The 14,360-nt window shown below is 34.0% G+C and overlaps 1 protein-coding gene across 2 annotated transcripts in view; it reads left to right on the forward strand.

The window, feature by feature from the left end:
• Nucleotides 1–12,543, forward strand: part of LOC115232414 (catenin alpha-like) — a 107,544-nt gene extending 95,001 nt beyond the window's left edge. For both annotated transcript variants that reach the window (XM_029802275.2, XM_029802276.2), the window contains 4 exons: nucleotides 2,743–2,877; nucleotides 5,851–5,943; nucleotides 9,022–9,042; nucleotides 11,614–12,543. In XM_029802275.2, coding sequence (XP_029658135.1) covers nucleotides 2,743–2,877; nucleotides 5,851–5,943; nucleotides 9,022–9,042; nucleotides 11,614–11,772 — 408 coding nt within the window. In that variant the 3' untranslated portion in view covers nucleotides 11,773–12,543. The remainder of the gene's footprint in view (nucleotides 1–2,742; nucleotides 2,878–5,850; nucleotides 5,944–9,021; nucleotides 9,043–11,613) is intronic.
• Nucleotides 12,544–14,360: the final 1,817 nt, after the last annotated feature.

Below are 14,360 nucleotides of genomic sequence, written 5' to 3' on the forward strand. Positions count from 1 at the left end.
GTGTGTATTGAACCTGACACTGCCAATATTCAATACTCATGTTCCTATAGTGATAGGATGTAATTTGAAGGAATTTGGCTATTATTGCTTGCAAATTGAATAATTGTTAGAGCTTCCCTTGCTTTTGTAATCTGTTTTCATGAGCTGATGTTGTTGTCTAACCCTTATTAAGCAGACATATGATCAGACCTGTTTGCCATGACCATCCTGTCTTTTTCATGTGTGTGTGTGTGTGTGTGTGTGTGTAACCTAAGACAGCATCTTCTAATATGCTTTTTTCTAAGGTGATTAATGATTTCAGGACATTTAGCCTGATATTTCTAGCAAGCCAAGTGACTATATGAAGCCTGCCTTGTTGACTTGTGTTGTGGTAAGCATTGTGTTCTGTGGGGTTGTGTGCGTTGTTGTCTAGCTCTTGTCATGCAGACTTCTGTGTCAAAGGCAATCTAGTCATAACAGTCCCATCTTATTTTCAATATTTCTTTCCCTTTTTAACCCTTTAGCATTGAGATTACTCTGTCAAATTTAATGCTCATTTATTCATTGTTTTAAATTAATCAGGTGTTATCTCGTAGCTTTGAGATTTCAATGATTACCATTTATTCAGTCATTAGGCCACGGCCTTACTGAGGCATTGCCTTGAAGAATTTAGGTTGAACCAGTTGACCTTAGTATTTATTTTTTTAAGCCTGGTACTTATTCTGTCTCTTTTGCAGAACTGTTAAGTTACAGAGATGTAAACACACCATTATCAGTTGTCAAGTAGTTTTTGGGGACACACACACACAAAGCTTCTTTCAATTTCCATCTATTCCTCTTACAGGGCTTTGGTGGCTGAGGCTATTGCAGAAGACGCTTGCTCAAGGTTGAATAGAAGCTTGTTGCATATGTGTGTTTGTGTGTTACTATCTCCTTGCCATAACATTGTGACAGTTGTACATAAATGTCACCTTCGTGCAAGGACGTCTGGCTGTAGAAAAATTTGCCACAGCAAATTCTGTCGTGGACATTAAAACACTGACACCCTCCATGTTATAAGATCTTCATTATTTGATATAAATAGGCTTCATTTTTCTGAAAAAATTAGATATTGGAAACTCTTTGAAAATTCTTCCATTTTCAGTAATTATTTTAAAAAACATAAATATGAATTGGGAAAATAACTTACAGCTGTTTCAGCCCATAGATAAAAATACCTCATTCTACCTTTATTACTCAAGTGGATTGAAGTAATAGGCAGATGAAAATGAGGTACTTGTATATATCTCTAGGCTTCATCAGAGATTATAAAGTACATAATGTTAAATTATAAATAAATATAAAATAAATAAAATATACACACATTTGAATATTTATATATATATATAAAAAATATATATTATATATATATATATATATATATATATATATATATATATAAACGGCGGTGCATCAGCATGGCCGCAGCTCTGAGCTAAAACTAGAAAAAAAAGAAAAAATATAGATATAAATATACATACATATATAGATATACATAAATACTTATATATATACAGAAATATATATATAATTTGAAAATTCCACTAGAATGGACGAAAGCGCTAATATATGATATATGATGTATAAAAACATGTAATATACAAATAAATATCTGTAAATATAAAACCATCCGGATTTTTGAGTACCTCATTTCTTCTAATACAGAAATATACATACATATCTACATCTATAAGCATATACAATATTCAGTTATTACTAATATTATTAATATTAGATGCATTCTGTTATTCACAATAGATATAATATGTATATTCAATTTTCCTGAATGTTTACAAATTTATTCGATTCTGTCTTCTGCATAATGGAATTAATATGATTATGCAAAAAAAGGAATTTAAAAAAAAATCTACCCCACCACAACTTTTTTAAATTTGCGTTTTTAAAATATGGACAGTCTGAATCTACCATTTCTCTTTATAATTTCCAAATATAGTCCCCTTTTCTGTTGAATAAAATAAACTCGCAGAGGGGAAGTTTCGTCTTCCTTCAATTTCATTACACCAATTATGTGACTGTTTCTGACAAGAAATTTCACCTTCATATAAAGCTATATTTTGTAGTCATCATCCGTAATCTACTCCCCAAACCCTTCAGTAGCTCTACTTTACATCGCTTGCAAACTTATATGTTCTATGATAACCAAAGTGCAACAACCTCCACAATAACCACCCATCAGTTTGATTTTTCCATTCCTAGGTTAACCAGAAACATAGATTGCTGTACTACACATAAACCTTCTCGGTAGTTTAATTATTTGGTGAAAAAATACCACCAAAGCAACTTAAACCGTCCAAAGGACAGGTGCATTCACTAGTATGTATGTGTGTGTGTGTATAAAGTGAGAAATGTGTGTATTTGCATACATGTAATGCGTGTATATGCATACATGTGAGTAATGTGTGTATATGCATACATGTGAGTAATGCATGTATATGCATACATGTGAGTAATGCATGCATGTGTGTATATGCATACATGTGAGTGTGTATATGCATACATGTGAGTGTGTGTATATGCATGCATGTGTGTGTGAGTAATTGTGTGTATTTATATATGCATACATGTGTGTGTGTGTGTGAGTAATGTTTGTGTATATATATGATATAATCATTTTGCTTTTTGTAGTTCTATATGCATTTGAAATATAGAGTTTATTCTCTAGTCTACAGTTGTTTTGCTTTCTAATTTCTCCACATTTTTTAGTGTCCAGACTCTGTGTCCAAGAAAGATCTTCTGGCATATCTCCAGCAAATTGCATTATATTGCCATCAATTAAATATAACCAGTAAAGTGAAAGCTGATGTACAAAGTGCTAGTGGGGAATTGATTGTGTCTGGGGTAAGTTAATTTATTGTATCTTATTTAATTTCTATTTTTCTTAATACAAATAAGTAGATGGAATGTGACTGAAATGATTAAGAAGATAATTTTGCAACCATGAGTACCTGAGTTCAATATCACTGCATAACATCGTTTAACGTCCGCTTTCCATGCTAGCATGGGTTGGACGGTTCAACTGGGGTCTGGGAAGCCCGAGGGCTGCACCAGGCCAGTCAGATCTGACAGTGTTTCTACAGCTGGATGCCCTTCCTAATGCCAACCACCCCGTGAGTGTAGTGAGTGCTTTTTATGTGCCACTGACACAGGTGCCAGACGAGGCTGGCAACGGCCACGCTTGGATGGTGTTTTTACGTGCCACCAGCACGGAGGCCAGGCGAGGCTGGCACAGCCACGATCGGAGGGTGTTTGTTACGTGCCACCAGCACGGAGGCCAGTCGATGCGGTACTGGCTACGGCCACGTTCGGATGGTTTTCATATGTGCCACCGGCACTGGTACCACAAAACTACAAATTCCATTGATATCTTCGGTAAATGTCATTTTTGGTAATATCAGTGCTTGGGTTGATGAAATTGCATAGAAGTTTCAGTGGATTGTGTCTGTGATTCAAAAGCTACTGCCATGTCACTTTGTCATGCTAATTCTACCCAAGAATTATGTTGAGTGTGTGTATATCTGGAATGCTCAGTCCCTTAAACATTAATTCAGTTGACTGAATGATGGAGATCCACCATCATCATCATCATCGTTTAGCATCCGCTTTCCATGCTAGCATGGGTTGGACGGTTCAACTGGGGTCTGGGAAGCCAGAAGGCTGCACCAGGCCAGTTTGATCTGGCAATGTTTCTACGGCTGGATGCCCTTCCTAACGCCAACCACTCCATGAGTGTAGCGGGTGCTTTTTACGTGCCACACGAGTCTGGCAAACAGCCACAATTGGATGGTGCTTTTTATGTGCCACCGGCACGGGAGCCAGGCGAGGCTGGCAACGGCCACGAACGGATGGTGCTTTTTACATGCCACCGGCACGAGGCCAGTCGATAGATAATATCCCAGTGCTGTGATGTTAAAGTACTGAATTTCACTGACTGATCCAAATTAAGGTTTCAAGCTACTTTGCTACTGAGTACAACCCTTGTAATATGTATACCTTTCAGTATAGCAGGAAGAATTTTTAAAAGAAAAAGGTGAGTGGATATGGTATTGAACTCCCAGATCGTAGAATTTTAATTCAAATCTCTTTTCTTTTTTTTTGTGAATTTAGGCAGTGTGTTAAATTCTACTGCATTAGTTAATGATGTTAAGTAGCTACTACTTCCAAATGGTAATATTACCTGAGATAGACTAAGGTCCTATTAATGGGTAGATTTATGTCTAATCTGCTTAATTCCATAAAAGCAGTTCATTTCATCCCCTGGGGATTAGCAGATAATATTTACATCTTACAAATCTAGCATTAGAGGTGTCTTTCCACACTTCAGTTTGTGTACAGCTTATATAGAAGTTAGGTTGTAACATTTTATAACACCCTCATGTAACAAACCATCAAAAGAAGTCTCTATGGTAGTTTGACCAGCTAGAAATAACAGCCAAATCACCTTATGACACATTTTTAAAGAAAAAGTGTATTTGATTATATAGTCCTGCATTCCCTAATAGACAGAGTAGTCATTGCCTGAAACTTCATCTGCTGGATGTCAGGTTTGACTTGGGCTAAACAACCTTTAGTTGATGAGCTACTGTGGTAGCCATTATGTGGTTTCTCAGCCGTTTAGAAATAACTAAATACCTTAAAAGTACACCTTACTATCTTAAAGGTAAAGGACACAATGGTTAATGAAGTCCTAGATATTCAAAAACAGAATGGTTAAAGATGGACTGTTTATGATAATAGATCTACTCTATCAATGTTGAATTTTACTAAACTATAACAATAATCATCTGTTGGTGAGAATGTACTGAAGTGAAACAAAAATTCTTGGTATATTTTTCAAATATTTGGACACCAGCAGCAATAGTATATTTTGCTACCACCTGTCCTGTAGTTCAATAGTTTAGAATATGTAAGGTAAAAGTCCAGTTGACTATGTGATTACCTGAATTGTTAGTATTAGTGGTAGAACATCTTTCAAATAACATTCTATCTTTAGAAATCAAAATAGACACATTGAGTATATTCAAGCTACATTTTATATATGTGAATAAAAATTGGGGTGGTTGATCTGTTCAATTGGGATTATTCTGGGGTTGGACACCAGCAGCAATAGTATAATTTGCTACCACCTGTCCTGTAGTTCACACATCTTATTAGAAATCAGTCTTCTTGAATTAATATAGATTAATAACTGCAAATAAATTTCAACTTGTAAATGAGGGTTAAAACAGGTTATGGATATTTCTGTTACTACTCTTTAGACTTACTAAACATAGGATGCCAATCTAGAGTACTAGAATATTTTTTATCCATCTAACCTAAGAATATATTGAAAAGACTTTCATTATATTACAGAGATGTACTTGCATAGCAAGTGATTTGATCTGAGATCGTGTGCTGGAACGAAAACAATTGCAGCGTGGAAGGTGTTTATAAGCCATTTAAGAAACACACAAAACCGTTAGATTCACTTCAACATTTAAATTTAATTTGTCAAAATATTTTCATCGCTTTGAGACCACGAACTGTTCACTGACAAAACTTTGTGCTGTATGTGCAGCAGTTTTGTCAATGAACAGGTCGCGGTCTCAAAGCGACGAAAATATTTTGACAAATTAAATTTAAATGTTGAAGTGAATCTAACGGTTTTGTGTGTTTCTTAAATGGCTTATAAACACCTTCCATGCTGCAATTACTCTCATTATAGTTGGTATTAAAAGTATTTTCATTGGTTAATGTACAGAATGGAAAAAAACCCAATATTATTGCACTTGTGTCTGTATTGAAATGCATTCTATTTTTGTTATTTTTCATTAGCTTGACAGTGCCACATCCCTTATTCAAGCTGCCAAAAACTTAATGAATTCAGTAGTTTTGACAGTGAAAGCTTGTTATGTTGCTTCAACTAAGGTCAGTATAGTCTCTTTCTTCATTGTGCTTGTTATAACACCCATAAACCAATTTCTCTTTAAGTTTTAAGATTAAAGCACATTCATTTTGAATGTGCACAAACATTTTGAAAGCTTCGTCTCTACTAATGCAAAGATTGTGGAATTTACCAAATTACCAAATCAAATGGGTATTCCACAATACTAATTGTAGGCAGAGTTGGTATATTTTTATGTCAACATTGGGCATAGCTATGTGGTTTTGGGTTCAGACCCATTGTGTGGCACCTTGGACAAAAGTCTCCTAGTATAGCTTTGGTCCGACCAGTTCCTTGTTAGTAAATTTGGTAGACGGAAACTGTGTGGAAGCTAGTCATGTGTGTGTGTTTGTCTCTCAACACTGCTTGATAAAATAAGCATTGGGCTGATTTGTTTGACTAAATCCTTCAAGGTGGTGTCTCCCAGCATGCCTGCAGTCCAATGACTTCAAATAAAAGATCACAATTGGGTTTCCAGGTTTAATCCCTCTATGTGGTATTTTTAATAAGTGTTTTCTCGTATAGCCTTCAGCTGAGCCAAACTTTGCGAGTGACATCTGTTTGATGGAAACTGAACATTTTGTTGTCTGACTTTAACACCTGGTTCTTGGGTGCCTTTAGTGAAGTTCAGAGAATTGCAAGAACTATGGCCGAGCCTCCAATCTAAGGATAAATTTCTTTCAGTTTGCTATCAAACTCAGAGGCCCTGCAAAAAAACAAAACAAAACCCGGAAGCACTGTTGCTCCACCCTTGACTAAGATCTGAAAAAGAATTGAAAAAAAAAAATATTGTATTGATAGACTTCATAATCTCTTCAGTTGTGCTAACAATATCTATCGGAGAAATATTTACCAGTTTCTGTTATTAGAAATGTGTATTTTGCAGAAGCAAGTACAGTTTAGTTCAATTAACAGTAACAGCGCTGTATAACCCGATACAAAGCTCTGTGTTTATAAGTTGGACTCATTTTTTGAGTATAACATAGAGAGATGTGCCAACAAGCATATTGGTCATACACGCTAGATGAAAATGACTTTCATTGGTGCTGCAAAGGACCAAGTGAGTCCTGTTAAATCCTAAAACATTGTTAAATTCAGATCAGATATTGTCAGTTTTCTTTTTAAAATGCCTGTAGTAGCTATGTAGTTAAACAAATGTGAACCAAAAACAGGGCTCTACATGGTCATTAGACCTGATAGAAAAATCAGAAATAGCAGTCAAATCTTCAAATCCCAACCAATGAATTAAAGACCCCCCCCCACCTCTATCCACCAAATTTCTAATATAACCTTAGACAACTCTAAATAGATTGGATGGCCATAGTTGGAATATCGTTGATCACAGGTTTAACTTGTTTGGTCTCAGGTTAAACAGTAATAAATTCAAATGTTACCAGAGTCATTACATATTTCTTTAGCAATCAGCTATAATTAAAATGTCACAAATGAAAGAAATAAGACTATCAGCAGTTGAATAATTAGCAATATCATCATTGTCGTTTGATGTCCACTTTCCATGCTGGCATGGGTTGGACGGTTTGACTGAGGACTGGCAAGTCAGAAGGCTGTACCAGACTCCAATCTGATCTGCCCTTCCTAATGCCAACCACTCTGAGAGTGTAGTGGGTGCTTTTAGTGCCACCGGCATCAGGGCCAGTCAGGCAGCACTGGCAATGTCCATGCTCAGTAGGTGTTTTCCATGTGCCACCTGCATGGGACCCAGTCTGGCGACACTGGCAACGACCATGCTTGAATGTTTTTCACGTGCCACTGGCACATATGGCAGTAAGGCGACGTTGGCAACGATCACGCTTGAATGGTGCTTTTTACGTGCCACCAGCACAGGAGCCAGTCAGCAGCTCTGGCAACAATCATGCTTGGATGGTACTTTTAATGTCCCACTGGCACTAGTGCCAATCAGGCAGTACTGTCATCGGCCACATCAACAATTTTGATTTCACTTGCTTCAACAGGTCTTCGCAAGCAAAGTTTATTGTCCAATGAATGAAGGGTACTCATAAGTGGGTTGGTTATACACCACTGGCATAGGCCACAGGTTATGGTCTCACTTGGCTTGTCGTGTCTTCTCAAGCACAGCATATCTCCAAAGGTCTTACTCACTAGTCATTGCCTTGGTGAGGCTCAATATGTGTATATCAGCTTGCAATAAGTATTTGTTATCCATAAAACACAAATGTTCAAATTGCTAAAATCATCCCACTAATTTTAAAAGTATATTAAATTTGTAAAACAATATATATATATATATATATATAAGTAGGTGAATGAATTATCCTAGTATGGATAATTCGGTTAACCGATACCCGGGTAGGAAATTATCACTGTGGACTCCATGTGGGCATTCATCTAAAAGTTTTTGTTCGTCATGATGCTGACATAGGTTCCTTGTCTTTCCTGATGAGAAGGCGGCATAATGTACCCTTTATTCCTTCGGAATTAAGAATATGCAGTCTTCGAAACATATGTCGAGAATAAAGGAATTTTGTTAAAATCATCGTTCGACTCCATCCTTTCATTTACTTATATATATATATATATATATATATATATATATATATATATATATATATATATATTATATATATATATATATATATATATATAAAATGTTTTAGAATATGAGATTGTGTAGCATACAAAACATGCTTAATGAAGTAAATAATGAAAGAAGGCCAATGTTAAAAGTAAATTGGAATGGGTGCTACATATAACTGTGTCATACTTCTTTTAGCGGTGCAGCTTAAATATTGTGAAGCTGTCTGATGTTTACGTGTGTGTGTGTGTGTGTTGATACAAACACACACATATACAGAATTTCATTGTACTTTTTTTCTCCCTCTCCATCTGTCAGCTTTCTCTATCTCCCTCTCTACTTCTCTCGTCTTTTTCTCTCTTTCTTGCCATTTCTCTTATCTGTCTTGCTTTCTCTCTCTCTTCCCCCCCCCCCACAAAAGCACCTCCATTCTGTCATGATTCATATAAATCTATCTGCTTCATTCACTTAAATGACTTGTCTAATTTGTTTTTAATTTCTTTCACAGTACAAAAGTAGCTCCGTTTATGTAAGTATCAAACATTTGTTTATCTCTGTTTTGTTGTCACTTGAAAGTTTGCTTTATATTGAGTCATTAAAAGTTGATTTCAAGTTTTTAATTAGTTACTGATAATACACTCTTAATTATAGCAATTAATCTAAATAGGTTTGTTTGGATTATGTTATAAAAATATTTGAAGTTTGATGAAATATTGGTTTCTTTTGGATTGATTATTGTCAATTATTTATGAAACTATTGATCCAATATGAAAATATAATTAACCGCATAACATGTTATATAACTGCTTACTGACCTAAATTTGCTATTTTCAGTATGAATAGCACCAACCATTAAATGCTTTCAAAGGAACTTTTAGGAGAAAACAATCTAGAAAAACTTTTAGTTTATTTTTGTTGTGATGGTTGAGTGGACAGAATGGGGATAGTTAGTGAAGTAAAGAAAATGGGTTCATATGGAAGCACCATAACAAAAAATATTTTCATTGATGTTTTTGTCCATATTCCTGATGGAAATTTTGAAATTCCAAAAATGAGTTAACCCTATATGCCTATTGTTAATAATTTTTTATGCTTCAAATACTACACTTTTATGCTTGGACGAGCTCTAAGGATTCTTTACATTTGAATTTTATTGCATTCAAGCAATAATGTTCAAAAAAATATCTGATGGTTGTTGAAGAATTGACTTTTAAAAAGTGTGTTTGTATATATGTATACATGTATGTATGATATGTGTGAGAGAGAATGAATGAATGTGTGTATGTTATATGTGTTGTGTGTTTATGTATATTTACATATATGTCTGTGTGTATAATGTTTAAATATATGTAGTAATGAAACTTTTGGAAACAAATCAAAATAATTTATGTCTGCATATTGGTGATTTCAGTACTGTAGAGTTAAGAAAGTGAAGAACATACTCTCTGCAAAATCATGAGTTTAGTCCATGCTCCTAGCATTGTATTTGCATTTCACAAATAAACTACTCTACACCACTATTTTCCTTGATCATCTTATAACTCCAGACATCATTTGTTATATTGGCTTAGCTTTGATTAACATCTTGCTGCAAAGTCTAGAAGAAAATCTAGTTTTCATAGATTTATGATGACACCTTTTGGTACTCCACTGCAATTACTAATCTCAAAATAAATAATAACAGTGAATATAGCCAGTGGGATTGTCTTTTTTTGTTTTCTTAAATGGTTATCATAACTCTAGTAGGATGCAATTATTATAAACATTCCTTGAATATGATGCTGAGATAGCTTGGAATTTTGGTAAAGAGGGCTTTTGGAATTTTATTGTTCCAAACAAATTATGAGAGCCTGATATACAGATACAAAAAAATCTTTAATAAAATGGATTAAATTTTAAAAAAGCCATGTTGTCAATGTATATTTATGCCCCACATAAGTGTCGTCACACACACACATTGGTGAGTAAAGTTTGTTTGAAGCTGATGATTGACTGAGTAGTGATGATTACTCATTAGCTTAAAACAGATATATGTAAATATTTATATATATACACGCGTGCGTATGATTATATATATATATATATATATATATATATCTATCACCGTGATCACCGTGACCGACCAGGCCATCAGATGCTGCTACACATCGCTGGTCACAATGCACTTCGCATTGTTTTAGCCTTCAAATGACACCACCCCGCTGGCTATATATATGCATGTATTAGAAAGCAAATTATTAATTCCAGTTTTCTGTAGCCATTGTAATTGTGTATATGGACAGATTGGCTGCTTGTTTTTCTGGTTTTGGTCAAATTGATGTAGACACCTCTGATGAGAATCCAGTAAGATGTGAAAATTAAGGTTGTTTTCAACCTATGGAGATATAGCTAGATTAGCCCTATTTATATATCTAATATATAGGTTACATATGTGTGTGCTTGTCCATGCATGCATATATATATATATATATATATATATATTATATATATATATATATGTATATATATATATTTCAAAATTAAAATAAAGTTCTTTTTTAATCTAAAATATACTCTCCTTCATTTTCTACAATGCTTTTCCATCTATATAATAACTGTTAAAATCAAATTGCACTTGTCAAAACTTGTACTAAGAATAAGGACAAGTTAAAATTACTACCTACTTTTAAAGCAAGTTGATACAGGTAGTTTATCCCATTCCCCTCCTATTTTTAGTTCATACAATTGTAAAAACTGCATTTATGGGGTGACCCAATTTATATATATGTGTGTGTGTGTGTGTGTGTCTGACTTCATCTTCCATGCTGGCATGGGTTTGATAGGTTGACAGAAGCTGCTAAGCTTCAGGACTGCACCAAACTCCACTCTGTCTGCTTTGACATGGTTTGTACAACTGGATGCCCTTCTTTATGCCAACCATTTTATAGAGTGAATTGGATGTGTTTTACATAGCACCAGTGAAGTGAATACTCTTACATTCAAAATTTATTTTTAATAATTAATATCTTTGTGCATTGATAAACAAGTTTATAAACAAAATATCTAAAAAAAAACTAAAAATGATTTTAACAAAAAACCTTTTTTGTTTTTCAATTTTCAGAACTCTGTAGTTTTGTGGAAGATGAAAGCTCCTGAAAAGAAACCTCTAGTACGGAGAGAAGATCCATCTGAACTAAAGGCTATTGTACGCAAAGGTGCTCAGAGGAAGCGCATACAACCTGTCAAAGCTCTGAATGAATTTACAGAATTAAGCATCTAAATCTCCTGTTTGCTGGTTGTGGATGAGTTGCAGAAGAAAAAGAAAATGACTGTATTTTAGTAATCATCATCATTATCATCATCAAGAAATACATAGTGCTTGGAAATATCACATTGTTTACAAATATATAATTGGTTTTATAATGTATTAAAGATTAAAATTTGTGAACAACGTATGTATGTATGTATGTATGTATGTATGGATATGTGTGCATGTACATAAGATCGTCTGACTTACTGTCTGATTGATAGTTACAAAGAATTATAAACAATGTTTTTGCCTGAAAAAAGAGATGTTAAAGGTTCCTGATCAACAAATTTTATTTCGAATATTCTGAAAGTGTTAAACATAGGCATCTGACTATCTTGTTAAACTATAATGAAGTTGTGTTGCTTGATGTCATATTGAAAAGTTTCTGACTGTTTGTGTCCTTTTCTTAGAATGAAACAGGAGGCCACAAACTGTGTGGAACTGGTTGTTATTTAAGTAATAGACCCTTCACCTCTCCAGAGCACAGTTGTAAACTACAGGCGATGAAGCCCTAACATGTTTTGGTACTATTGATATTGTTGCAGTTGCCAGAACCATCCAGGATTGTCTGACTTATTTGAAATATGGTGTGATATGATGTGATATTACAGTGGGTCGGGGAGCTTATTCTCACATCTGTTCTATAATGCATTTCTTAGTTTGACACAAAGGCTTTTTGAAGTGGTGTCAGATCCAGTTGAATTTTCTTCAATACATGCCTCATATTTTAACCCCAAGTGATAAAAAAAGACAGTTTTAGCAAGATTTGAATTCTAAATGTGAAGGGACAAAACTAACAAAATCCTAGAGTTCATTACATTGGGTTTTATATCCACTTCACATGGGAATACAGAAGAATTTATAATGGTGCAGAAGATGATTCATACAGTAGAGCACACAATTAAACAGTTTGTACTATTTAGTTTCATCCCTAGAGGTTTTGAGATTAAATCTTGCTCAAATTAATTTGGTTTTAATTTTTTTCAAGGTTGATTAAAAAATTATTAATAATATTAGCTACATACTGGAATTGAATCTCTTTTAAAAATTTGACTTTGTGCCTAGTCAGAAAGAATTGGTACAATGGTAAAAGACATTGTTACTGTTTTGAAATGGCTTTTCAAGATGCTGCGTAGTTGGTGCCAAAGCAGTAAGGTGCTTTATGCCACAGGATTCATGTTGATAAATTAGCATTTGATACCAACTCTTGTACTATGTTGTTAAATGAGACACTTTTCTATCATTATGAAATTATTTAATCCTAAGGATATGACAATTACTAACACTGTTTCTCTATTATTAAAGACAAGTACATTTTTTTTTTGAAAAATACAAAAAAAGCTTAAAATTAAAAAAAAATCTGAATCTCAACAAAGAAAAGTATATTTATATGTACATCTGTAATGTATGTACATTTGTGTGTGTGTGTGTGTGTGTGTATATATATATATATATATATATATATATATATAATATATATATATATATATATAAATAAAACGTGATGGAGCATGTCCTCACTTGATAGTGAAGTGATAAGATGCTGGTATAATTACTTTGTAAGGGTTAAAGCAGCTTGTTCTTACAGAACAATAAGAGAATAAAATCATTTGAATATCCTGGAATGGAATATGAGCCTGTTCTAGAATAGGTTTTGTTACACCCACTAATGCATATAAGAAATGCATATAAGAAATGCATAAATGTAACACCATCACATTTTCCCCTCTCTGCTTACAATCTTGTAGTTTCAGCTACACTTATTAATATCCTTGAAGGCTTTGTGACAGAATTACATCCCAGTTTCTCTTAGAGCTAGGCATGAAGAGGACACACTAACCCTAATCCTCTCCACTTACACAGCATCTGCTACATTTACTTAAGTACATGTGAAAAGTATGAAAGCCACACAATCACATTCCTTCTATTCATGCAGTTCAAATGAGTTGGCTACATACAGCAATGTACTTGAGAAAAGTGTAACAGCATTTGCTATCTCCTTCTGAAGACTTGTATCTAAGTAAGAAGTAGGTATATTTCGAGGACGTTTGTTGTTGTTATAATAGATTTATGATGATTCTTACAATGCCAGAAATTTTCTCCATTTTTTTTTTTTTTTCAGTTGCCTGTATTTCACCTCTTATTCACTGAAGTTTATTTTATAATTTTGGCTTTGTGACAAGGCACAGACTTCTACAGAATATATTACTTATTGTCAATTACTTCTTTGATCTGATCTTCAGTTAAAACACATACACACATGCACACATTATACCTAGATGTTTATGTATTCAAGAATGCATTTACTTAAAAATAAGCAAATATACCTTTACAGGTACATAGACATATTTACACAAATACAAATGCACTCAAAGCAGTAATGCATGCACACTACTTGGTTGTCATGAAGTTTTCTGCTGGTGTAAATACTTTTCTTTTTTTTTTAATCTCTTTTCTACAGTTGTCATATCAGTTTTGTCTAACTTTATCATTACAGTTGCAGTATTCAGATGTCTTAAATATAACTTAATTTTTTTTTTTTTTTTTTAAATTTCTGT

Source organism: Octopus sinensis, linkage group LG2, assembly GCF_006345805.1.
Source record: "Octopus sinensis linkage group LG2, ASM634580v1, whole genome shotgun sequence".
NCBI lineage: Eukaryota > Metazoa > Mollusca > Cephalopoda > Octopoda > Octopodidae > Octopus > Octopus sinensis.